General features: G+C 46.0%; 5 protein-coding genes across 5 annotated transcripts in view; 3 read left to right on the top strand and 2 right to left on the bottom strand.

Annotated features, from left to right (window-relative positions):
- The first annotated feature begins 2,767 nt into the window (after window positions 1-2,767).
- Window positions 2,768-3,929, top strand: LOC140189182 (histone H2B 1/2-like). The gene is made up of 2 exons (XM_072245875.1): window positions 2,768-2,776; window positions 3,474-3,929. Exons 1-2 carry the CDS (start codon window positions 2,768-2,770, stop codon window positions 3,927-3,929), a joined length of 465 nt encoding a protein of 154 aa, XP_072101976.1.
- An 828-nt stretch (window positions 3,930-4,757) lies between these two features.
- The window catches only part of LOC140189013 (uncharacterized), a 1,003,756-nt gene continuing 982,190 nt past the window's right edge, over window positions 4,758-26,323 (top strand). The window contains exon 1 of the mRNA XM_072245685.1: window positions 4,758-5,148. Within this exon, the coding sequence (XP_072101786.1) occupies window positions 4,782-5,148 (367 nt within the window). The 5' untranslated portion in view covers window positions 4,758-4,781. The remainder of the gene's footprint in view (window positions 5,149-26,323) is intronic.
- LOC140188883 (uncharacterized) lies at window positions 12,798-15,880 on the top strand. The gene is made up of 2 exons (XM_072245541.1): window positions 12,798-12,894; window positions 15,210-15,880. Exons 1-2 carry the CDS (start codon window positions 12,798-12,800, stop codon window positions 15,878-15,880), a joined length of 768 nt encoding a protein of 255 aa, XP_072101642.1.
- On the bottom strand, window positions 16,786-22,382 carry LOC140189016 (histone H3). The gene is made up of 2 exons (XM_072245689.1): window positions 22,314-22,382; window positions 16,786-17,221 (listed from the first exon to the last, which is right to left on the bottom strand). Exon 2 carries the CDS (start codon window positions 17,194-17,196, stop codon window positions 16,786-16,788), a length of 411 nt encoding a protein of 136 aa, XP_072101790.1. The 5' UTR covers window positions 17,197-17,221; window positions 22,314-22,382.
- LOC140189018 (histone H4) lies at window positions 17,285-22,387 on the bottom strand. The gene is made up of 2 exons (XM_072245691.1): window positions 22,314-22,387; window positions 17,285-18,447 (listed from the first exon to the last, which is right to left on the bottom strand). The coding sequence occupies exon 2, from the start codon at window positions 18,185-18,187 to the stop codon at window positions 17,876-17,878; it is 312 nt and encodes a 103-aa protein (XP_072101792.1). The 5' UTR covers window positions 18,188-18,447; window positions 22,314-22,387; the 3' UTR covers window positions 17,285-17,875.

The raw sequence follows: 26,323 nt of genomic DNA, 5'->3' as shown, positions 1-26,323 counted from the left end.
TCAGCAGGAGGGATGACTTGAGTAAATTTCTTTGCCGACTCAGGACAGAAGTGTGTCCTCTATGAATTGTAAACTCACTGGAGCCTCACACGGTGGGTGAACTGAATGAATCTCCTCCCACAGTCGGAACAGGTGTGAAGCTATACTGAGACACAGAGACAACAGAGCCAAGTCTAGCTGCTCACCAGTGTGAACTGGCTGGTGTTTTAATAGCTCATGTGACTGAATGAATCCCGTCTGCCATGGAGCAGGTGAATGGCCTCTCCCCGTGTGAACTTGCTGGTGTATCTGCAGGTGCAGTGGCCTGGTGAATCCCTTCCAAAATGAGAGGCGGTGAACGCCAACTCACTGGTATCAAATCTATGGCCATTTATCAGGTCAGTCCATGGACAAGTCCACGTATTGGGACTCTGGTGTGCTGTCTTCTCAACCATCTCCCCCTTCATATTCAGTGATTGGTAGCATTCAAATGCTGGGGAACTGACAGACACAGCAGAAGTGACACGCTGTTGCATTTGAGATTCTCAGACAGAAATTCTTTGCCTTTTCTGCCCTGTAAAATGTTTGCAAAGAAGATCAACAGGTGAAAGAGAATATATCTCAGCTGAGATTATTTTGGTTTTCATGTTGATGTCTGATGTCACACTGTTACAGTGAGGCTGAACACTGTGCGGAGGAACAACACTTCTAACTGGGCATAGTTCAGGCATAAGGACACAACATCAAATTCTCTGTTTTCCTCTCTGCCCATCAAGCTGTGACTTGGCTCAGTGTGTCTCTCTCCATTACTATAGCTTCACATTCTGGGTATCTCCCACAGACCTACTAAGCACACAATACAAACAGAGCTGCTTTGTGAGAGTTTCTGCTGATTGTGACCCTGCTGGCATTCAACGGCAGTAAACTCAAAGTAAGCAATGCCATTGATCAGGTTTTCTTGGTGCAGATTGACACTGCCGTATTCTTGCAGTGTGAAGGCTTTTACAAATAAAATGGCATGAGGCATTTTCTGTTTCAGGAAAACCATAACAACTCATTTATTGTCCTCCAAATACAGAAACATAAAGCACAGTTTTAAAAAAAAACTTCACATACTTACATCATAACAGCAGTCCAGCTTCTAAAAGAGAAACACAACAGAATGTCAGTGGTCATTAATTATGCACATTTCCAGCCATGACATTACCCTACAGTGACCCCACCCCCACTGAATCCTCTTACTGCTCCCCCTCTGTGATCTTTAGAGCAGTTTACTTCCTTTCAGTGACACTTGCAAGATAATACAGAGAAACACATCAAGTTCTCTCGTGTATTAGTGCTCCTAAGGGTGCTGCCATTTACTGTGGAGTTTCTTCTGACATTTTACCTGTAAAACTCCTCACACTTGCCCAGATTAAAATCCATTCCCCCATTTCTCCATGCATGATTCCAATTGATCTATATCCACTTCTGTCCATTTGACAACCTTCCTCGCCACCCACAACTGCATCAATATTCATGTCATCAGCGATCTGATCCGCCCATGTGTATTTTGATCCGATCAGACAGAGGTCCCATCACTGATCACTGTGGACACACTGGTTACATATCTACAGTCATAATCATTCTCAATTCCATCAGTTCGAGTGTTGCTCCACACCATTCAAACCTTCCCACACCGAGACTCGAGGAAAGTTACACATTTATCACAAGACCAGGGTTGGGTTGAATGGTCTGGGCTTGTTACTCTGGAGGCTCTGCTCCAAAGTCCATTCAGATTAGTACAATGTAACCAGATACATCATCGCTGTGATACTGATGTACAGCATTGTGTCACAAACAGGAGAAAATCTACAGTTGCTGGAAATCCAAGCCACACACACAAAACACTGAACAAACTCAGCGGGTCAGGCAGCATCTACAGAAAAAAAAAAGTACAGCCACTGTTTTGGGCCAAAACCCTTCGGCAGGATTTAAGGAGAAAATGTGAGGAGTAGATTTAAAAGGTGGGGAAGGGGAGAGAGAAAATAAGGTGAGTGTGAAACGTGTAGGGGGCTGGGAAGTTGATTAGTGAAAGAGACAGGAGGCCATGGAAGAAAGAAAAGGGGAGAGGAGCACCAGAGGGAGATGGTGGGTGGGCAAGATGATGGGAAATGGTGAAGGGGGGGCAGCGGGAGGCATTACCGGAAATGGGAGAGTTCGATGTTCATGCCGTCAGGTTGGAAGCCACCCATAAGGTGTTGTTCCTCCAACAAATGTGTGGCCACATCACATTGTATGATATTGTTTAAAAAGCTAAAAAGAATTCAATTGTGAGGATGAATCTGAAAGAAGTTTCTACATTTACACTGCATGAGAGACTGGCAGACACAGTGCCAAGTACCAACTCCCACACTGTACCGGAAACTGACAGGTACAGAATGAACCCCACACTCTCACACTGTACCGGAGACTGACGGGTACAGAATGAACCCCAAACTCGCACACTGTACCAGAGACTGACAGGTACAGAATGAATCCCTCACTCTCACGCTGTACCAGAGACTGACAGGTACAGAATGAACCCCACACTCTCACACTGTACCAGAGACTGACAGGTACAGAATGAACCCCACACTCTCCCACTGTACCAGAGACTGACAGGTACAGAATGAATCCCTCACTCTCACACTGTACCAGAGACTGACAGGTACAGAATGAATCCCTCACTCTCACACTGTACTGGAAACTGACAGGTACAGGATGAACCCCTCACTTTCACACTGTACCAGAGACTGACGGGTACAGAATGAACCCTGTACGTAATGTACAGACATTACGTACTTTAACAAACCCGAACAACGCTCCTCCCCACCTCAAGACAGCACCACTTTGATCAATTTACACTGCAATGGACTGTCTTGAGACTCGTTCAAATTCTCAAAGTTGCTGATGAACGCAGCAGGCCAGGCAGCATCTCTGGGAAAGAGGTACAGTCGACGTTTTGGGCCGAGACCCTTCGTCAGGACTAACTGCTAATTCTCTTCTCTTTTTACAATTCTGTACAGCAGTTTAGTTCTTGTGGGCACTGTATCGTGGATACTACGTGTTTATGATGCTGCTGCAGTGAATTTATCTTTCACCTGGTCCATTTGACCTTCGGTCTCCTGCTGTCCTGTTTCATTACATAAACGTTTCATATTATCAACTGTGTGTTTTCCTCATTCCATCTGCTTTTCTAGCAGATACGACGGGCCGAATGGCCGAATACTGCCGCTGTAGTTGGTCCATTTTGTATTTTAGATTTCCTTCCTGCGGAATTAACCGGCAGCGGCAACTCACCAGATCGGCGACAGGTCCCTGTCCACGGTGTCACCCAAAACGAACACTGGGTAGTGCAGAACGAGTTCTGATTGGTTGAACGAATTCCATTAGCTATCCAATTAAATTACCTTACTGCATGAACGTTACTTCAAATAGCCATTGAGAATCCTAGGCATCCCATCCCTCATTAGCATACACCTCTGGGCGCTGCCTATTTAATTCGTGCTCCGAGCCCGTTTTGCTTATTTGTGGGTCTGAAGCGGTCAGCTGAAATGCCTGAGACAGCGAAACCTGCTCCGAAGAAGGGCGCCAAGAAAACTCTGCCCAAACCAGCGGGCAAGGCAGGGAAAAAGCGCAAGAGGCTGAGGAAGGAGAGTTACTCCATCTACATCTACAAAGTGATGAAGCAGGTTCACCCCGATACTGGCATCTCCTCCAAGGCCATGAGCATCATGAACTCGTTCGTTAACGATATCTTCGAGCGCATCGGGGGCGAGGCTTCCCGCCTGACCCATTACAACAAGCGGTCAACCATCACCTCACGGGAGATCCAGACCGCTGTGCGCCTGCTGCTGCCCGGGGAGCTGGCCAAGCACGCCGTGTCCGAAGGGACAAAGGCGGTGACCAAGTACACCAGCTCCAAGTAAAGCTTCCCAGTGCGATGATCGAAAACACAACGGCTCTTTTAAGAGCCACTCACGATTTCACTGAGAGAGTTGTACCAGCATTTAGGCAATACATGGCGCACGTTTTTTGTGTGGTGACTTTTACAGGAGCTAAAGAGCGGTTGGAATATCCGCTTCATCTTCCCCCTATAATCCTGGTGTTTAACATTCCTCCCACTCCCGTTGCTGTTTTAGCTGTGGGTTCAGGAGTTTATTAGTTGGAGTTAGGTAACTTCTCTGAATCTTATTTCAATGCGAGGCCGGAACGACTACACGGTTCTTTCATAGAACAGTTTTTTTTTAAAATTGCAGACTAGCCGCTGGTCACAGTTTGAGAAGAACCGTTTGACCATTACCTCATAACGTTTACACAATGACCAGCACCGGGCAGAAGCTGAGTGTCAGTTTTACTCGGTTCCTTTACGAGTTGAAAGAAATTTGAGTTCCCAGACACTCCATTATCAACTACACTTGCATTTAATGTGCCCGGTTTCAGTAACAGGGGAAAATACGAAGACCCAGTCCTCAAACAGATCAGCAATGATTTAATTTCAGATTAAATTTGAACAAAGAGTTTTTTTTGGCGGGCTTTTTTCAATTTTCAGTGTACTTTGGGGAGGAGATGGTTACACTCCGCGCTTCTACCTTTACGGGCTCTTGATTGGTGATTAAGGCAGTTCGTCGATTGGGCCATTTCTTTTCACCAATGAAAACAAGCAGCATTAAACCAATCACGAGCATTAGTTTGCATTCTCAAAGAAAGTATAAAAATGCGAGTTGGGGCGGGGTGAACATTCCCTCACTGTCGTTGGAGCAGTTACTGTGACTTTGAAAATGTCTGGACGTGGAAAAAGCGGCGCAGGCAAAGTTCGGTCCAAGGCCAAATCTCGCTCATCTCGGGCTGGACTGCAGTTCCCGGTCGGCCGGGTTCATCGACTCCTAAGAAAGGGCAACTATGCTGAGCGGGTGGGTGCCGGAGCCCCGGTCTATCTGGCTGCTGTGCTCGAGTATCTGACAGCCGAGATCCTCGAATTGGCCGGCAATGCAGCCCGGGACAATAAGAAGACCCGCATCATCCCCCGACACCTGCAGCTAGCCGTCCGCAACGACGAGGAACTGAACAAGCTGCTGGGAGGGGTGACTATCGCTCAGGGCGGTGTGTTACCCAATATCCAGGCTGTGCTGTTGCCCAAGAAAACCGGCGGTGCCAGTAAGTGAAGCGACGTAAACTGAACCTATTTACCCAAAGGCTCTTTTCAGAGCCACTCACAGTGTCTGTAGAAGAGCTGAATAGCTGGTGATTACCGTTCGGAATAACTCGGCTGTGTATTTGACACGGCCCCGATCGGAGGCATCGCTGGTAACGTTTTCTCTCCTTCTGTCGTGTTTCTTCCGCGAATTAAACCGGTATAAGTCTGCACAGTACGCGGTCTGCTTCGCCCTGACTCATTTCCCCTCTCTGCTGTCTGAATGGAGCTCTCTCCCCTTGCGGGGCGGGGAAATTAACTTTCAGAGTCAGCCCCCGAAGGGTGAATTTAATTTCCGATCATTGAACGATTCCGGTCTTCATGACCTGAAACCGCGTTGTCTGGGTTTCACATTGCGGGTTGACCCCGGACCGTTCCGCTGATCGCTTCATGAGCAATTCCCACCGCCTCACAGAACAATATTGATTTGCAGCTTTACATTTATTTACAAAAGTACATTTACCGTATGGAACTGACAGTATTTACTGAAAATCTCGTCCGCCTGGGTCTCTGAAATATAAATGAACATTTGCAAAGAAAGGGTCAGTTTAGTCAGATCTCCCGAGACACGGCTCCCTCTGTGAGGCGGTGGGTCGCTCTGATACAGACTTTTGTTTGTGCCAGGAAGAAAAGGGAGGGGGTGGGTGGATCGACAAGGAGGTTCAGTGCTGTCCTGTCTCTAGTAGGAACTTCTAAATACTGATTGATAAAACTGGACACACAGAATAAATTCTGCACCACCAGCCCTTTTGCAGTGCGGCGGTCCCAGTATACATGATGCGGCAACCCCCAGGGATGTCTTCTCTAAGTACCACTGAGATGTTCTCTCTGGTCAAACACATCTCTGTCTTCTCTTCTCTCCCCTCCACTCCATCGTACCTGTAGCATTTGTACTGTGAAACTGAGCTGTCGGTCCTGCCCCTCCGACAATCATTTTTTCTGTTGGAGATATAATATCCCAGTCTCCTGCACGGATCCATGCCCGGGGCCATCTGCTGTTCAGAGAACAAAAGACAGCACAGGAGTGGCCCTTTGGCCCTTCTCTACATATTCTTGTGACTGTCTAAGATTTCCTTAAATACTCCTGTGCTCTCTGCCTCTGCCACCACCCCTGGCAGTGCATTCCATGTCTCCATCAATCTGTTGTCTTCACTTTCTTCCTCTGAGCTTAAATACATGCCTTCTGTGAAAAATATTACTGGCTGTCTACACCAACTATGACCACAAAATTCCACAGGTTTCTATCAAATCTCTCCTGAGCCGACGCCACTCCAGAAGAAAAAAGTTTCAGCATGTCGAGCCTCTCCTCAGCGCACACCTCCTCCAGACATCCTGTTCCGAACCCTCCACATGCTTCCTATAATGAGGTGATCAGAACTGAACACGATACTCCCAATGTGGCCTAACCAGCATTTTATAAACCTGTAACATCATGTCCTGGGGCTTGAACTCAGTGCCTTGCCTGATGAAGGTAAACATGCCATACACCGACTTTACCTCCCTGTCAACCTGTGCTCCCAGTTTTAGGGAACCGATGTCTCTGAACCTCGACATCCTTCTCTTTGTCAATACTGTTAATGTTCCTGCCATTAACTGTGTACACACCCTTGATGTTGGATCTCCCAAGGTGCAGCCCTAGGTATCCTTTTCACCACAACGAATGTACAAAATGCAATGGGATTATCTTCAATCCTACTTGCCGGAGATTTTTCATCAGTGTTTCCAGCTCTCCAAACATTCTTGAGTTCCCCTATTTTTTAAATATAGTCCTCAAACACCCTGTTTGATTCTAGCTTCCTAAGCCTTACTTATGCTTCTTCCTCCTCCTCGATTAAATTAACTTCCTGTCTCATCATCCAAGGTTCCTGAACCTTGCCATTCTTGACCCTCCCTCTTACTGGAAAAAACTGGCCCTGAAACACTGCACTGGTCTTTAAACAAACTCCAGGTCAGATGTGGATTTGCCTCAAAATCCATCATTACATATTGCTGTGCCTGGCATCTAACTCAGCTTCAATCTCTCCATTCAGTGACTGGTGTTCTGTTTCACATCCCCCTGTCAATCTCGTTTCAACCCTCATAAGGTGCAGCAATGAACCTCATGATCCTGACCGCCCTCCAGTGAAACTGCAAACCATCCCTCTTGTAAATGTCACCCCAGCACCAGAAGAGGTTCCAATGTTCTGTAATCCTGAAACCCTGTCCCTGTATCAGCTCCTTAGCCACACATTCATCAGCTCTCACTTTCTGTTTGTATCCCTACCATCACAGGGCACTAGGAGTAAACTGGAGATTACAACATTTCAGGTTCTGCTCCATAACTTCTTCCCTAACTCTCTGTGGGACATCATCCCTTTTCTACCTGTCCATTGGTACCGATGTGAATCACCATCTCTGGCTGAATGAACACCATCCCCCTGTTCTGTATCTGCTCCGAGATGTCCCTGACTCTCAGAGTATTTACAACTTTTAAAACCAACAAAAAGCAACAAAAAAACTCATGAAGAGAGGGAAAAGTTGGAATACAAAGGTAAGCTAGCCACTGGTATTAAAGAGGATACCAGAAGTTTCTTCAGATATACAAAGTGTAAAAGAGAGGCAAAAGTAGATATTAGTTCATTGGAAGATGTTACTGGAGAGGTAGTAATGGGGTACAGGAAAATGGCAGACAAACTGAATAAGTATTGTGCATCAGTCTTCACTGGGGACGATATTAGCAGTCTGCTGGAAATTCAAGAGAATCAGGGGGCAGAAATGAGTGATTTTGCCTTTACTAGGGAGATGGTCCTTGGGAAACTGAAAGGTCTGAAGGTAGAAAATTCCCTTGGACCAGATTATCTACACCAATTCTATGAAAGATGTGGCTGAAGAGATTGTGGCAGTTTTAGTAATAATCTTTCCATAATCTCTGGATTCTGGTGTGGTTCCAGAGAACAGGAAAATTGCAAAGGTCATCCACTCTTAAAGAAGAGAGAGAAGCAGAAGAAAGCAAATCATAGGCCAGCTTGTCCGATCTCAGTGGTTGGGAAGATGATGGAGTCAATTGTCAAGGATGTATTTTCGGGTACTTGGCAACACATGAAAAAATAGGCCAAAGTCAGCATGGTTTCCTTTAATCAGTCCTCACCGAAGACTTGTGTATCTGCAACACTTCTTCTCAACTCTTGTACTCAGTGACATGAATGATGAAGGCCAGCAGATCAAACCCCATCTTCACCACCGTATCTAGCTGAGACGTCACTTTCAGTGAATTACACATTCACATGGACATTATTTATATAAATTACAAACAACAAAGGTCCTGTCACCCAGTGGCACACGACTAGACAGACAGCTCCAGTCTGAGACACAACCCTCAACCATCAGCCTCTGCCTCCTGTCACAGAGGCAATTATGGAATCGATCAACCATCTCCCCAGATTCCAGTTTCTAGATCTAACCTTCCAGACTATAGTCAAAGGCCTGGCTAATGTCCATATAAACAACATCCACAGCCCTAACCTCATCTACGTCCTTGTGAAACCCCTCAAAGGGCTGCAAGAAATTACCAGACATAATTTTCCTTGCACAAAACTGTGCTGACTGTCTTGAATCAAACCAAATTTTGGTGGATCCTGTTCATCAGAAATTCCTCCAACAAATTACAGACTGATGGGCCTGTAGTTTCCACTACCCTTTTTGAACAATGGCAGCGCATAAACCATCAGTCCTGAAGTCACAGGAGCAGGATTAGGCCTTTTGGCCCATTCAGTCTGTTCTGCCATTCCATCATATATCCCTCTCAACCCCATTCTCCTGCCTTCTACCCATAAACTTTCATACCCTTAATAATAATTAAAAATCTACTAACCTCTGCTTTAAATAAACCCACTGACTGCCTTTATGGCTGCCTGTGGAAATGAAATCCATTGATTCATCACCTTCTGACTAAAGAAATTACTCATCTCTATTCTAGAGGGGCATCTTTCTATCGAGGGTGTGGTTTGGTTCTAGATTCCTCCATTATTGGAAACATCCTCTCACATCAACGCTATCTAGGCCGTTCAATATTCAATGTGTTTCTATAAGATTCTCCCTCATTCTTCTAGACTCCAGTGACTGCAGGCCCAGATTATCAAATGATTATTACATCCTAACTCTTTCAGTCCTGGGATCATTCTCGTGAATTTCCACTACAGCCTCTGCAATGCCAGCACATCCTTTCTTAGAAAAGTTACCCAACCCTGCTCATGATACTCCAAATAAGGTCTGACCAAAGCCTCAGCATTAGATCCTTGTTTTATTTTCTAGTTCTCTTGAAATGCATGCAAGTATTACATTTGCCTTCCTCACTACCAACTCAATGTGTGCATTAACCTTTCGGGAATCGTGCACTAAGACCCTTCACACAACTGATTTCTGTTCTCTCCCTGTTTAGAAAGAGCCTAGGCTGTTATTCCTCCTACCAGAGTACATGACCACACACTTCATTACACTGTATTTCATCTGGCACTTCCTTGTCCATTCTCCAAATCTGTCCAAGTGCTACTGCAGACTCCCTGCTTCCTCAACACAGCCTGCCTCTGCATATCATCCACAGTCTGGGCCTCAAAACTATCAATTCCACATTATTCACCCTGTCCAATCATGTGCAACCTCAACTGGTGCCTGAGATGAAGCAAAATAATCTCCCCCCTGGCCTCCACAGTGTATTCTCCAGCTTCCCACAAAGTACGAGAATGTACCTGATAAAGCCCTGGAGATTTAACAACCTTAAAGAATTTTTGCAATGGTGAAATAACTGTCAGAAATATTCATGGAAAGCCTCTCCTATTTCATTTGCCTCCACACACAGATGGCCATGTTCACCTCCAAGGGTGATTCTGTGTCTAACTTAACTTTTCCTATGAATATACCAAGAGAATCCCTTGGATTTTGCTCACTTTGCCTTCTGAATCATGATATCCTCCTTTTACCCTCCAAACTTTTATTAGAGATCCTATCTCTAATAATATTCTCGAATAATTTCCCGAACATTGATCCAAGACTCACCAGTCTATAATTTGTCTCTATTGCCTGAGGAACAACATGCCCTGGAATATCAGCATTCCCTTCTCTGATCTCACTATCCTCCATGACCACACTGATGAATACTGATGAGAAGTACTGGTTTAGTCCCTCGCACACTTCAGACATAAACTCTCTCCTCTGTGCTTGTGTTGTCGTACCCTCTCCGCAGTGCCCCTTCTCACCAAAGTTATTTCTTCTTCCCGTTTCACACTTCTGATTCTCTCTCTAACTTCTCTCTTACTTGTTTCATGTTGCCAGAGGCTTTCTCCAATTTCTACTTCTGAAATATTCCTTATCCTTCATTTTCTTTCAGTCTGAATTCATAACATCTCTCACTATGCCCCTCTGCCAGACTTTACCATCCTTGTGTTTCCTCCTCATAGAAACAGTTCTGTCTGAATTCTGACCCGATTGCTTTTAAACATCATTTACATGTTCAATGTAGACAGTTGCAATTAACTGTACCCCAAATGACCATATTACCACCGGGTCCAGTCTTGTCCTTATTTACTGTTCCCAAAATGAAACTTCTATCAATGGCCAGGCTCATTTCCGAATACAATGTTTTCTATGACATTTATAGCGAGAGGATTCGAGTACAGGAGCAGGGAGGTACTACTGCAGTTGTACAAGGCCTTGGTGAGACCACACCTGGAGAATTGTGTGCAGTTTTGGTCCCCTAATCTGAGGAAAGACATCCTTGCTATAGAGGGAGTACAAAGAAGGTTCACCAGATTGATTCCTGGGATGGCAGGACTTTCATATGAAGAAAGACTGGATGAACTGGGCTTGTACTCGTTGGAATTTAGAAGATTGAGGGGGGATCTGATTGAAACGTATAAGATCCTAAAGGGATTGGACAGGCTAGATGCAGGAAGATTGTTCCCGATGTTGGGGAAGTCCAGAACGAGGGGCCACAGTTTGAGGATAGAGGGGAAGCCTTTTAGGACCGAGATTAGGAAAAACTTCTTCACACAGAGAGTGGTGAATCTGTGGAATTCTCTGCCACAGGAAACAGTTGAGGCCAGTTCATTGGCTATATTTAAGAGGGAGTTAGATATGGCCCTTGTGGCTATGGGGGTCAGGGGGTATGGAGGGAAGGCTGGGGCGGGGTTCTGAGTTGGATGATCAGCCATGATCATAATAAATGGCGGTGCAGGCTCGAAGGGCCGAATGGCCTACTCCTGCACCTATTTTCTATGTTTCTATGGCTCCCTTCCTGGGTTAGACTATCCACTTCTATGTTAAGTAACATCCCAGTATTCTTCTAACATATTCGGTGATATCTAAGCCCCTGACTCTAAGGGAGTCCCAGTCAACATTGGGGAAATTAGTCACCCACTGCAACTACCCTGTTGCTTTTACATCTTTCATTACCTGCTACATTTCTGTTCCTTTATCTCCTGCCGGCATTTGGGAGGCCTGTGGTATAACCCCATCAGTGAATGCACCTCTCTTATCCTGAGCTCCATCCACATTGTCCCACTGGATGAACCCTCCAGTGTGTCCTCTCTTAGTCCCTCACCCACAATTCCATATAAAGTCTGATCTGCCATCAGCCTTCCTTGTATGTCAATCCCACTTCCCTGATTTTACAAAACATTTATCTTCCTTCTCTTTGAATCTTTTCAGTTATCCAGCCTCCCCAATCATCTCAGTTGGGGAATTCCAGTGTTTGTTATACAACGTTTTTTTAATCATTTGTGGCCTTGTAGAACAGTGCAGGCATGTACTCTGGTTTCCTGTAGTCCACAGTTTTGAGTGCCACAGTCCCACACAGTCATCAGATTATGTAAAAGGAGAGGGAGTTTGATGAAGTGAACCTGGGCAGTTGGCACATTTTGCATGTCACAGTTCCCGAGGAAATGTTTGATTGCCCATAATTCGGAACGTGGCAAGATCCAATAAAAAGAAGTTAGACTTAACCAGAGCGGTCATTGTATGAGTGGGCCAGAATTGGAGTGGGGAGTTCAGGTTTCGTCTCTTCTGAGAGATGTAGGCCATAGGTAGATATATTTTGATTTAATCTTTATTTCTTTTGTATTACACATTTAGAGCAGAGGAGATGCCAGACAAGATACTTGTCTTGATGGAAGGAGGCAGAGGGTGGTCATGGCAGCTTGTTATTCAGGTTGGAGGCCTCTGACCAGTGACAGTCACAGGGATCGGTGCTGGTACTGTCAGTTGTCATCTACATTAACAATTTTCTGACATTGTAGTGACAGTGAGTTTGCAGATGACAGCAATGTTGGTGGTAGTGTGGACTGTGAAGATTGTGTGAGAGTACAATTGGATGGAGATTAACTGGGGAAGTCGGCCAAAAAATGGCAGAAGGATATTGATGTGGACAAGTTTGAGGTGTTGCATTATGAGAAGTTCAACCAGGGAAGGATCTGCACAGTAAATTCTTGTCCCTTGGAGAGTATTACAGAAGAGGGCCATGAAATACAGAAACATCATTCACTGAAAGAGACAACACAGGTAGTCAGGATGGTGAAGGTGGTGTTTGGCCTATTTGTCTTCATTGATCAGGGAACTGAGTAGGGAATTTGGGATGCCGTATGACAGCTGTAAAAGTCAAAGTGAGACCAGACTGTATTTTGCACAGTTCTGGTCATCCAGTTGCAGGAAAGATGCCATGAAGCTGGCAAGTGTGGAGGGAAGTTTGATGAGAATGTTACTGACACTGGGGGACTTTAATTATCAGCAGAAGCTGGACAGACTGGGACTCTCTTTCTCTCTCCTGAGAGAGTAAGGAGCTGTCTGGTGACCGTCCAGAGGTTTACAAAATCAGTAGGTGAGCACTCTTTTTGTAGGGTAGGGAAGCCTAAATTTACAGGGTAATTGTTTAAGATGAAGGGGAAACATTTAAAAGCTACCTTATGGGTGGGGGATGTTGCATCTTTGAATAAGGAGACCAACACTTCAGTAATAAGAGGGGTTTTGATGAGGTCTTGTAAGGAAAGGTTTTAAATAAAATGATGAATGATGATTTTGATGGGATTATACTACCAGCCTCCCAATTGGCTCAGATATTGTGCAGCAGACATATTAGTAAATCACACAGAGGGGTAATGGGAACAAGTTTACAGCAGTTGGGCATTTCAACTTTCCCAGATTACCTTGTATGAAAAGTTTCAGTCTCCAGGAGAAATTTGGCAGACACAGGATCGGTTCATCCCTCAGCAGAAACAGTATTTAAAAGGGAGGATGAGGCAACCATCACTAACAACAGAAGACAAAGGCAGCATAAAAGAACATGAGAGGGCAAAGAATATCACCAAAATTACTGGGAAGCTAAAGGATAATGAAACTTAAAACAAAAAAAACAGAACAACTATAACAACAATATGCAGAAGTCAGATGAATTATGAAAGTAACTGGCCAATAATAGAAACAAGATACAAAAAGATTTATTTTCAGATATATGAAGAGTAAAAGAGGCAAGAATGGACAAGGTTTTAGGTTTCCTATTCTCATCTTCGGACTCACACCCCTCCCTGATCCTCTTTTTACACGACTGTTTTTTTAAGAAATTGCTCTGTACTGCTGTAGCAAAACAACAAAGTTAATGACATATGTCCGTGATAATGAACATGATTTTGAATTTGATACTAATCACCTTCACTGATCAATGCCAGTGCACAAAAGTTTTATTAATGAGTTGGAGTAACTTCCCTCAACTTTACTTAGAAGGATGTCGCGGATTACAGGGTGCTCATGATCACTTAGGGAAGAGGGTCAAGTGTGGCAAATGCATTTCAATACAGATAAGTGTGAGGCGGTGCATATTGGAAAGTCAAACCAGTGTAGAACTTACACTATGAAAGATCGGTCATTGGGGACTGGAATGGGCCGGAGAGATTTAGGGGTAAAGTGAACACAGTTCATTGAAAGTTGTGTCACTTGCAGACAGGGTGGTGAAGAACGGGGTTTAACATGCTGGTCTTCATTACTCAGGGGATAGAGTATATCAGTTGTGACATTATGTCACAGTTGTGTAAATGACTGGAGGACACACTTGCCGATTTGTATACAGCTCTTGTCACCATTATAGGAAACGTGGTTAAACTGGGGAAAGTGTAGAAAAGATTTCCAAGGTATATTTCCCGGACCCGAGGTTCTCAGTTACATAGTCAGTTTGGCCAGACAATGTCCTTTGTCCTTTATTCCTTGGAATCAGAATCAGATTTATCACCGTGTTATATGACGAGGAACCTGTCGTTTTGTTCTGACAGCAGTACAGGCCTCTGAAGGTGCAGATGTGAACATTGTGTCAGCATAACGCCAAGAGATTCTGGGAATGGCGAACAACGCGGCCAAAATGCTGGAGGAACCCAGCAAGTCAGGCAGCATCTCCCACCAGAGTCCTGATGAAGGGACTCGGCCCGAAATGTCGACTGTTCATTCTCAGCATTGATGCTGCCTGACTTGCTGATTCAGAGAGAGTGTTTTAAAGCGGCGGGCGGATTAGACGAGTATCACTGTGTTTGTGGGTCCGAACACATCGCCGGATTTCCCAGCGCCTCCTGTACAAAAAGAAAAGATTTCTCTGTTATGGGATCGCCCCACTCCCCAGTTCAGTCCCGAAGCGGGAATTAACCGCAAAGTTTTAGTTAGTTTCAAAATTTCAGCCGAAAAGCAGAGAACAGGTCAACAAAATGGAGACAGATCGCGGGCAGTGCAGTAATCAAACGGGTTAAAATAGAAAGTGCTGCCTTTAATCCCGATTAAACTCTCTTTCCGGCGAACTTTGCGGCCTCAGTGACGGACCGGGACCAGTCCGAGTCTCCGGAGTGTCCGATTTTAATTGGAATCGGAGAGTTTTTGAGGAGAGAGAAACACAGAAAAATGAAGTCTCCGGGAGCTGACAGCAGGATGTCTCCGCCCCGTCCGCTCGCTGTCTTTAAATTGCTCTGGGCCGCCGCCTTTCGCTTCAGTTCTCATTCAGTCTGATTGTGAGAAGCATTTTCCAGAGTCGCCGACATAACCGAGATAGCACCCGCCGAAACGGCTCCTCCAGCCGCACCCGCCGCCGCAAAGAAGACTCCCAAGAAGGCGGCGGCCGGCCGGAGCAAACCAGCCGGTCCCAAACTGGGCGAACAAATCGATAAGATTGTGGCGGATTGTCGCGATAGGAAGGGGATGTCCGCTGTGGCCATCATGAAGGCTCTGACCAGCAGCGGTGTCGATGTGGGGAAACGTCGCGCCCAGATCAGGATGTACATCAGGAAGAGAGTGGAAAGCGGCTCCTTGGTTCAGACCAAGGGCACGGGTCTTTCGGGATCCTTTAAATCCGGTCAAGGAAAAAGTGCCGTGAAAGCGGTGAAGAAAGCGAACAAGCCATCGGTAAAGAAATCTGCCATCAAGAAATCTCCCAGCAAGAAGTCTGGCGCCAAGAAACCAGCGGCTAAAAAGGCGGCAGCGAAGAAACCAGCGGCTAAAAAAGCGGCAGCGAAGAAACCAGCGGCTAAAAAAGCGGCAGCGAAGAAACCAGCGGCTAAAAAAACGGCAGCTAAGAAACCAGCGGCTAAAAAAGCGGCAGCTAAGAAACCAGCGGCGTCGAAGCCAAAGAGCCCCAAGAAACTCGCAGCCCCGAAGAAGAAGGCGGCCAAGAAGACAGCAGTCAAAAAGTGAATTAAGATATACGGTTTGTAAGTGTTTGAACCCAACGGCTCTTCTCAGAGCCACCCACATCTCAGAAAAGAGCTGATCGTGAATATTGTGATTCCCGCTGCGGTCTGAAAGAGTTTTGCGGGGGAACTTACCGCATAAAACCCGATTTTCCCGGTACCTCTTTGACATTCAGAGCGGCCCTGACGTCCCAGATTTGAAGTGAAACACTGCGTTTCACTCGGGCTGTGTGTGTGTGAGAGAGAGTGAGACCGGTGGGGTGGTCTGCAGGCCCAGTTCCTTCTCCCGCTCCAGGACAGCGTGACTGAGATTCCGCACCTCGCATCCCAAAGCCCGATTCAGCTGAGTTGATTGGGAACTGCTGAAACCTGTGTGAGAGGGGAGGGGGCGTCTTGAGAGAGGGATCTGTCTCTGGGGATGGACTGTAGGGGGAAGATATATGATAACCTACCCGGCGACTTTGCCGACTGACCTTCAATCAGGTACCAGCTACAAAAGTTTATTTACACAACATTTACAAGAATAAAATCAAAAATATATAATTACCGCTCTCGGAAATCTCCCACTGTACCCATCGCGACCGCATGCTCCCACTCCAAGGACAGCCGGGCATGTCGAAAGCAAACAAAACGGTAACAGCCGCAGCAGTTGTACATGCCAGGTTTGTGGGAGAAGTGAAGGGCCAGGTGAGACCCTGACAGGGAGGGAGCGCGTTCATCTCCTGTCTCTCGCTGAATTAACCTGTCGGCACAGAACAGCTGATGATTGCGGTCAGTTAATGCAAAACCGAACAACCCCATCAGGAAGGCAGATCGTCACTACAATAATCAGCAAGCGACAGCCCTTTCCTTTGCTGTGGTAGTGGCTCTTAAAAGAGCCTTTTCTTGTGCTTGTTGTGGAGGCTGGGTTTAGGCGCGCTCCCCGCGGATGCGGCGGGCCAACTGGATGTCCTTGGGCATGATGGTGACTCGCTTGGCGTGGATGGCGCACAGGTTAGTGTCCTCAAACAGCCCGACCAGGTAAGCCTCGCTGGCCTCCTGCAGGGCCATGACGGCCGAGCTCTGGAAGCGCAGATCGGTTTTGAAGTCCTGAGCGATCTCCCGCACCAGGCGCTGGAAGGGAAGTTTGCGGATGAGCAGCTCGGTGGATTTCTGGTAGCGCCGGATCTCCCGCAGAGCCACGGTGCCGGGCCGGTAGCGATGAGGCTTCTTCACTCCGCCGGTGGCTGGAGCGCTCTTCCGCGCCGCTTTGGTCGCCAATTGTTTGCGAGGAGCTTTCCCTCCGGTCGATTTACGCGCTGTCTGCTTGGTACGGGCCATTCTCCTTCAGAACCGACAACACAGGCTGAAATACAGGAACAAGATAGACGAAACGTGCTTCGGGACAGGATTTTATTCTTTTGGAAAGGGTCCGTCCATCACCTCTGATTGGCTGAACCAGGTGTCTATTAAGGTTCCTTACTGCGATTGGTTGATTCATTTCCTGTAGGCTGGCGGCGAATAAAAATTTACGACAAATAAAAATTTGCCGAGCGGTCGGACTTCATTCATGCAGAGTGATTGGCGCCGGATTAATTTAAAATCGCCCGGCAATTGAAGACCACCCAGCAACGGTGCTTGATTACATTTTATTTACAATTAATTCTATGACGAATTATACAAATTCAGTTTCGTTTAATAAATTTAATATCTAATTTCCTCAGTTAAGATTTAAATTCACAACTGCAGAATCGTTCTCTAAACGAGTGAACTGATTTCTGTTCGAAACTGATAGAGGATTAAAATCGATCCTAATGCAGGTTTTGCGGTAATCACTGACTGGAAAGGCAGAATTGCAGTATGTTTCAAGCGGAATCGATCAATCTGTTTCAAATCTGTTACTCAACTGAATGTATCGATAAAAAATAATTAAAAGTCTGTAGATACGGCTCCGTTTGTGAGGCGGTGGGTGGCTCTTAGAAGAGCCTTTGTTTTGTGCTCGGGAGGAGGTGGGAGTTTTTCAGCCGCCGAAGCCATAGAGAGTGCGGCCCTGGCGTTTCAGAGCGTAAACCACATCCATGGCAGTCACCGTCTTGCGCTTGGCGTGTTCAGTGTAGGTGACCGCATCCCGGATCACATTCTCCAGGAAAACCTTCAACACCCCGCGGGTCTCCTCGTAGATCAGACCCGAGATCCGCTTGACGCCGCCACGGCGAGCCAGACGGCGGATGGCCGGTTTGGTGATGCCCTGGATGTTATCACGGAGCACTTTACGGTGCCGCTTGGCTCCGCCTTTGCCCAGTCCTTTGCCTCCTTTCCCTCTGCCAGACATGATGCTGCTTCACTCAGGTCGCTACTCACTGACAAACTGCCCGCTGCTGTCTCCTTTTATACACAGCGCCCCGACCTGCCCGAGAAACGCGCAGAGAGACAGAGGCGGGGAGGGGAGGAGACAGAGTCAGAGTGACGGACAGAGCCGAGAGCGGCCTCTCATCGTCCAACTCCGCCTTCACTTTGCCACAACCGCCAATTTCCAACGATTCATCCGACACGAAGCGCTCCAGCGAAAAACAAAACTCCCTCACACACAGTCTGAAAAGAACGAGAGCCAATGTCAGGCTAATAAACATGGTGGGATTGCTGGGCTGAAATGAGTTTATTTCAACATTAGGAGTTTTATGTTGTCGGACGGACAGGGCTGGCAGCTCAACATTCCTGGGTTTGATTGTTTTACATGTGAGTGGGGGAGGGAGGGGGGGTTAAAAGATGCAGAGGTTACCCCACTGGGAATGTCACTGCAAACTGGAAGGTTCATTTACAGAGGCAATCTGCAGTTACACTGTTGGGATGTTTGCACTGGCCCCACAATAACCAGTGGGGGGACTTTATCTTCCCTAGAATTGACTGGAATTTGCTCAATACAAAGAAGCGCAAGATTTCTTCAGTGAATCTGCGGAAATTTTGAAACATTATGTCGAGCCCAACCAGAGTTGAGAACATGTGGGAATTAGTTTTGGGAAATGAACCAGACCAGGAGACAGCCAAGACTCAGTGAAAATTTCGGGATCTTATATTTTTCTTAGTTATGAGTAAGAATAAAATTAGATCTTGTAAGAAGGTCCTAAATTGCAGGAGGGCAAGTTAGGACGTAGTAAGACAGAAGCCAAGGGGCATTGATTGGGAGCAGCCACATGTGGGAGTTGTTTAAAGACCACCAGGTCAGAGTTAAATATTGAGGTACAGGATTTATGCACATTTGCAAAGGCATGGCCTGGTTCGGGACAACCAGCATGGTTTTGTGTGGGCAGATCACGCTTGACAAAGTTGCTGGAGGTTTGTGAGGTGATGACAGAGACTAAGGTATAGGAGTAGAATTAGACCATTTGGCCCATCGAGTCTGCTCTGACATTTCATTGTGGCTGATCCATTTTTCCTCTCAGCCCCAATGTCCTGCCTTCTCCATGTGTCCCTTCATGCTCTGACCAATCAAGAATCTATCGATCTCTACCTTAAATATACCGAAAGCCTTGGCCTCCACAGCTGCTGCCTGTGACAACGAATTCCACAGATTCACCACTCTCTCTAAAGAAATTCCTCCTCATCTCCATTCTAAAAGGATGCTCCTCTATTCTGCGGCTGTGTCCTCTGGTCTTAGACACTCCCATCCTCTCCACATCAACTTTATCACAGTGATAGGTTTCAATTAGTCATCCCTCATTGTTCTCAATTCCAGTGAATAAAAGGCCCAGAGCCATGAAATGTTCTTCATATGACAAGCTGTTTGATCCTGGAATCATTTCAGAGAATCTCGTTTGAAACCCATCCAGTTTCAGCTCATCCTTCCATACAGGGCCCAAAACTGCTCCCAATACTCCAAGTGAGACTTTGCCAGTACTTCATAAAGTCTCAACATAACAGTCTTGTTTTTATATTCCAGTCCTCTTGAAATGAATGCTAACATCACAGTTGCCTTTCTCAGCAGAGACCCAACCTGCAAATTAGCCTTTAGAGAATCCTGCACAATGACTCCCAAATCCCTTTGTACCTCAATGTTTTGTATCTTCTCTCCATTTAGAAAATAATCAACCCTGCTATTTCTTCAACCAAAGTGCATGACCATACACTTCCCAATTCTGTATTCCATCTGCCACTTCTTTGCCCATTCTCTTCATCTGTCTGTCCTTCCCTATTTCCTCAAAAATACCTGCGCCTCCACCTGTCTCTTCATATCATCTGCAAATTTTGCAATAAATTCATGAATTCCATCATCCAAATCATTGACATATAATGTGAAAAGAATGAGACCCAGCATCTTGGCGCTTCATGAGGGCAAGGCTGTGGACATGATCCGCATAAACCTCAGTACGGCATTTGAAAAAGAGCAGTGGGATTCAATATAAATTGCAATTTCAATTCAGAAATGGCTTTCTCATAGAAGGCTAAGTAGGGCTGGAAGTCTGTGAGCAGTGGTGATCCACAAGGATTGATGCTGGGAATTATGTTGTTTCTGATATATATCGATGTTTGGATGAAAATGTTGATGGGCGGTTTACAAGTCTACAGGTGACAGCAAGATAGGTGGAATTGTGGACAGTGTAGATATTGATCAATGCACACAGTGGGATACAGATCACAAACAGATATGCAGAGTAGCTGCAGAAGGAATTTAATCTGGGAGGGAATGTGGCGTTGCAGTTTGGGAGGTCAAATGAAAGAAGAAAGTATAATGTTAATGTCTGACCCCTTCACAGCATTGGTGTAAAGAGTGATCTTGGGATCCAGGCACATAGTTCACTGAATGTGGCTACACAGCGGGATAAGGTGTGCAGAATGCTGGTTTCCACTGGTCAGGGTGTTAAGCATAAGAGTAAGGGTGTCATGTAATATAACGTACAGGGAATGGACCTTGTGCAGGTAGGTGTATTCACCTCCTTCAAGTCAGTATTTAGTCGATGGACCGTTGGTAGCAATTACAACCATGAGTCTATGTGGATAGGTCACTATCAGCTTTGCACATCTGGACACTGCAATTTTTCCCATTCTTCCTTACAAAACTGCTCAAGGTCTGTCAGAATGCACAAAGTTTATGAGTGCACAGCCCTTTTCAAGTCCAGCCACAGACTGAGGTCTGGACTCTGACTTGGCCACACCAGGACATGAACTGTGTTGTCTTAAGGCATTCCTGTGCAGCTTTGGTTTTAAGCTCGCAGTCATTGTCTTGCTGGAAAACAAATCTTTTACGAAGTCTCAGTTCTCTTGCAGATTGCATTAGGTACAGCTCATCCTTAGGGAACGTGTGGTTTGTGGAGGGATGATGATCTGAGGAGCTGGGTGACAGGCAGAAAAGGCAAAGCGATGAAGAGAAAGGAATCCAATAGGAGAGAACTTTGGACCATGGGATGACACGAAGGAGGTGGAGAACCAGACAGAGTTGATGGGCAGGTCATGAGGGTGTGTGAAGAGAGGTGAAGGGGTTAAATGGTATCAGAATGGGGGAAAAGAAGTGGGGGTGAGGGAAACAGAGTGTAGTGATATCCGGAATTGGTAGAAATCAATGTTCATTCTATCAAGATTGGAGGCTGCACAGTCAGAATATGAGGTGTTGTTCGGCTAACCTGTACTTGGCTTCGTCGTAGCAGTAGAGGAGGCCACACGCAAGCATGTTGGTGATGGCTCTCCGCTGGTCAGGGTCGACCATGGATATTGCGCCCTAGCTGTGGAAGTCGATATGCAAGTCGGGGAAGTACGATACGTAAAGCAAGTCGGGGACGTACGAAACGTAAAGCAAGTCGGGGACGTACGAAACGTAAAGCAAGTCGGGGACGTACGAAACGTAAAGCAAGTCGGGGACGTACGAAACGTAAAGCAAGTCGGGGATGTACGAAACGTAAAGCAAGTCGGGGACGTACGAAACGTAAAGCAAGTCGGGGACGTACGAAACGTAAAGCAAGTCGGGGAAGTACGAAACGTAAAGCAAGTCGGGGACGTACGAAACGTAAAGCAAGTCGGGGACGTACGATACGTAAAGCAAGTCGGGGACGTACGAAACGTAAAGCAAGTCAGGGACGTACAAAACGTAAAGCAAGTCAGGGATGTACGAAACGTAAAGCAAGTCAGGGACGTACGATACGTGAAGCAAGCAGTCGCCCATGCAGGAGCTGATGATTCCAGAGCAACAGCGGAGACCGATGGAGTCAAGCACCAGCGGTGTCGCAGGATTGCCAGTCTGCACTCAACATCAGACCATCAGACCGACAAGGAGTTAGTGTTCACAGTGGGGACACAGAAAACATCCCACAGATATCTGATGGTGACATTTCAATATTGTGCCATAATGTGTAACAACCGCCGTCTCCAGGGAGAAACTAATGGGACTAAAAGCAAACATTACCAGGTCCCAACGACCTGCACTAAAGTCTGGAGAGAAAGGAGAGACATTGAAGTCTGTCAAAACTCACTGTTACAGAAAGGTCCCAGTTAGTTGAAAACCATTGTTGAAGAATGGTGGAAGGTAACTGTAGTCCTGTTAACTTCACTTCAGGTACTGGAGTCGATAATCTATCAAGAAATAGCAAATCATTTCGAAAAGTTTAATGTCATTGAACTAAGTCAACAGGGTTTACAGTCAGATTCACACAGCACAGAAACAAGACCTTCAGCTCAAATTGTCCACGATGACCAAAGTTTCTATCTGAGCTCGTGGTCTGTAACCCCCTCACCACCACCAACTGGAAAAGTTGCCCTTCAGGTTCCTATTAAATCTCATCTTAAACCAATGCCCTCCAGTTCTTGATTCCCCAACACTGGCAAAATGATTGTTATCTTTGACCCAACTCAGGCCCCTTATTATTTTTTACACCTCTGCAATATCATTACTCATTCTCCAACATTCCAGGGAAAATTGACCAAAACGCTTTCCACAAATCAGTCCTTCAAGATCCAGCAACATCCTCGTAAACCTCCTCTGCTCTCTTCCCAGCTTAATGGTGTCTGTCAGACAGCAGGGTCACTAAAACTAAACACTATTTGAGAAATGCGGCCAAACCAACGTGTTGGACAACTGCAACATTTCATCCCAGCTTCTATATTCGGTGCCCTGACTGAAGGCCAGTGTTCCAAAAGCCTCTTCACCACCCTGTCCATCTGGAACCTGGTCTTAGACCCTGTAACCTGGGTTGCTGAATGTTCAGTCATGTTTGACAAACATACCAGAGATTTGAGACTTTACAGGGGAAGTTGGAGAAGCGGTGTTTTTGGATTTTCGGGAGCCATTTGCCAAGGTGCCACATGTAAGGCTGGTGCACAAGACCAGAGCTCAGTACTGGGAAGGAAGTGTGTTAATACTGACTGAAGACTGGTTACCATACTGAGACAGAATAACAGGTCTGTTTCAGACTGGGATGATATTACTAGTGGAGTTTCCCAGTGACCAGTTCTGGATCGACAATGATTTATTATTGATATTAATGACCCAGAGGAGGGAGGTCAATGACAGGGAATGTGGTGGGGGACATGATGTGATTGGACATTTCATCTCTCCAACAGGATAAGAAGAAGCTGGTGAGTAGAATACTTGGTAAATGGAGTTTAATGTGGTGAAGTGTGATGGCATGTAGAATGGTAGGAGGAATCAAAAGTCAGACTGTGATTTATGTGGAGATAAATTGTAAACGAGAGAAATAGAGAGGGGTCAAGGTGCTGAACTACACAACAAAATAGAGACGGGAGCAGTGAGTGGTTCATAAAACCATATATGACCAAGGTTCAGAGGTGAATGGTTCATTGACATTTACTGATGGGTTGTTGGTGCAGAGAAACAGAGAAGTGTTGTTACCGTGACAGACAAGTGCACAGTGATGGATTTTGGGAAGTTAAAGCAGGTCAGGACATACCGAGTGAATGGAGGGTCCTGAGGAGTGTTGATGAAAGAGAAACCTGGGGCACAGATGCATAATTCCCTGAAAGTGCCAACACAGGTAGACACGGTGGTGAAGAAGGAACACGACATGCTTGTCTTCATCGGCAAAGGCTCTGAGAGGAGTTGGGACATCACATTACAGTTGTACATATCAATAATGACACCACACCAGGAGTACCCTGTGCAGTTCTGGTCACATGAGAGGAAGGATGTGATTAAGCTGGAAAGGTGCAGAAACAATTCACAGGAATGTTACCTGGACTGCGGGGCTTGAGTTACAAGGAAAGATCAGACCGACTGGGACTGTCTTCCCTGGAGTGAAGGAGACTGAGGGGAGACCTGACAGAAGTTTATAAAACTATGAGAGGTGTAGACAAGGTAAACAGGCAGAATCATTTTGCCAGGGTAGAAATATCAAATATGAGAAGGTGCAGCTTTAAAATGCCAGGGTGAAAATTTAAAGGTGGACGTTAGGGCAGGTAAGATTTCTGTTTTTGTACAGAGAGTGGTGAGGGCCGGGTATGGGCTGCCTTGGGGAGTGGTGGAAGCAGATATGATAATGACAATTAACAGGGTTTTAGACAAGTCCATGAATATTCAGAGAATTTAAGCACATGAATTATAAGCAGGCAGAAGAGATTTAGTTTCATTTGGCATCGTGTTCAGCACAGACATCATGGGAAGAAGGGTCTGTTCCTGTGCTGTACTGTTCTGTGTTCTCGGTGAGCCTCAGTGACAGGGGAGTCTTTAGCCGGGGTCACAGACAGGTGTATCTGTCGTAAGGAGACAGACTGCAGGATGGTGCATTACCTCCCTGGTTCCAGGGTCGAGGATGGAACTGAAAAAGTACAGGCCATTCTGAAAGGGCAGGGTGAGCAGCCAGAGGTCGTGGTCCATATTGGCTCTAACAAAAGAGACAAAGTCCTGCAAAAAGAACTTAAGGAGTTGAGGAAAAGTTAAGTAGAAACTCTGTGGTGGGGGTGGGGATAATCCCAGTGCCACCTGCTAGCGAGGAAATAAATAAAAAAGGTATTACAGTTCCGGCCCAAAACGGTGACTTTTCGTTTTGACCCCAGCATCCGCAGAGTATTTTGTGTTTACAGAGATCCAGCTGAGAGAAGGGCAAGACTGGTAGTGAAACATTCCAGGATTCAGATGATTCAGACAGTCCAGAGGGAGGTGAATGAGGTTGGGGATCTGTACGGCTGATCAGGCAGAATGTCACAAGGTCGAGGTCACCCTGGAGGCTCCTCCAGTCAGACAATGTGGGTAGAGTTCAGGAATAAGAAAGGAGCAATCCCCGTGCTAGGATTATACTGGAAGCCTCACAACAGCCAGTAAGAGAGGAACAGATATGTCGGCAGGTTATGGACTGATGTAAAAACTACAGAGTAGATTTGGTGAGTGAATAACCTCCCCAGAGTAACTGGGACTCCCTTGCACCCTGAGGCTTGGATGGAGCATTATTTGTGTTCAGGAAGGTTTCCTGAAACAATATGTCATCCACCAGGGAGAGGGACATTCTTGACTTCACCTTGGGAAATATGGGACTCAGCAGAGTGGTGGCAGGAACAACCAGTGTTCTGAGAGGAATTAGACAAGTCCTTCAGGGGAAATGACCTGCAGAGCTGTGGGTACAGTGGGGAATGGGATTGTGGAAATGTTGTAGCAGGAGTTGGTATAAATTTGATGAGTCAAATAGTCTCGACGATCACAGAATGATTCTCCGCCCAATAATAGTCTGAAAAAAATCACTCTGGTCACCAGTGAATCTACCAAACTCCAGGATGGACAAGATCAATTGTGTAATAAGGACACACTTCTGTCGAAACACTGACACTATATACCAAGTACACTGAGCTGCCAGAGCACAACACCGGCCAGTGAGGACACAGACCAGTACAACACCCAGCTCTCTACTACAAAGTTCAAAGCTGAAAGTAAATGTATTATCAAAATACATTTCTGTCACCATATACAACCCTGAGATTAGTTTTCTTGTGGGCATACTGCTGGTTTGTTAGAGTGGTTGGGGAGGGTTTAAACTAATTTGGCAGGAGCATGGGAACTGGTGTGAAAGGATGCAGGATAGGACAGATGGTAAAGAAAGCAAAGATCGCATGCAGTCACACTGTCAGGAAGGGCAGGCAGATGACAGGACATAACTGCAGCCAGCAGGGTGAGTATCAATGCATGAGGGATGCAGAATCAATAAGGGTAGCAAATGCAGAACTCAAACTGTTATATCTCAATACACGGAGTGTAAGAAATAAGGTGGATAATCTTATTGCCCTATTACGGATTGTCATGTTTAATGTTGTGACCATCACTAAATCACGGCTGAAGGATGTTTCTAGTTCGGAGCTAAATGCCCCAGGTTACACGTATCAGAGGGATAGGAAGGTAGACAATGGAGATGGCATGGCTCTGCTGGTAAAGAATGGTAACAAATCAGTAGAAAGATGTGACACAGGATCGGAAGATGTTGAATCATTGTGAGTTGAATTTAAAAACTGCAAGTGTAAAAAGGACGTTGATGGTAGTTGTTTA

This window comes from Mobula birostris, chromosome 28, assembly GCF_030028105.1.
Source record: "Mobula birostris isolate sMobBir1 chromosome 28, sMobBir1.hap1, whole genome shotgun sequence".
Taxonomy (NCBI): Eukaryota; Metazoa; Chordata; class Chondrichthyes; order Myliobatiformes; family Myliobatidae; genus Mobula; species Mobula birostris.
The sequence above is the reverse complement of the archived record's forward strand: the minus strand, read 5'-3'. Positions and strand labels throughout refer to the sequence as shown.

Coding starts and splice junctions, on each gene's coding strand:
- LOC140188883 (XM_072245541.1), top strand. CDS start 12,798: ATGCCGTATGACAGCTGTAAAAGTCAAAGTGAGACCAGACTGTATTTT. Junction 12,895..15,209: donor AGATGCCATGAAGCTGGCAA/GTGTGGAGGGAA, acceptor GATTGTGAGAAG/CATTTTCCAGAGTCGCCGAC.
- LOC140189016 (XM_072245689.1), bottom strand. CDS start 17,196: ATGGCCCGTACCAAGCAGACAGCGCGTAAATCGACCGGAGGGAAAGCT.
- LOC140189018 (XM_072245691.1), bottom strand. CDS start 18,187: ATGTCTGGCAGAGGGAAAGGAGGCAAAGGACTGGGCAAAGGCGGAGCC.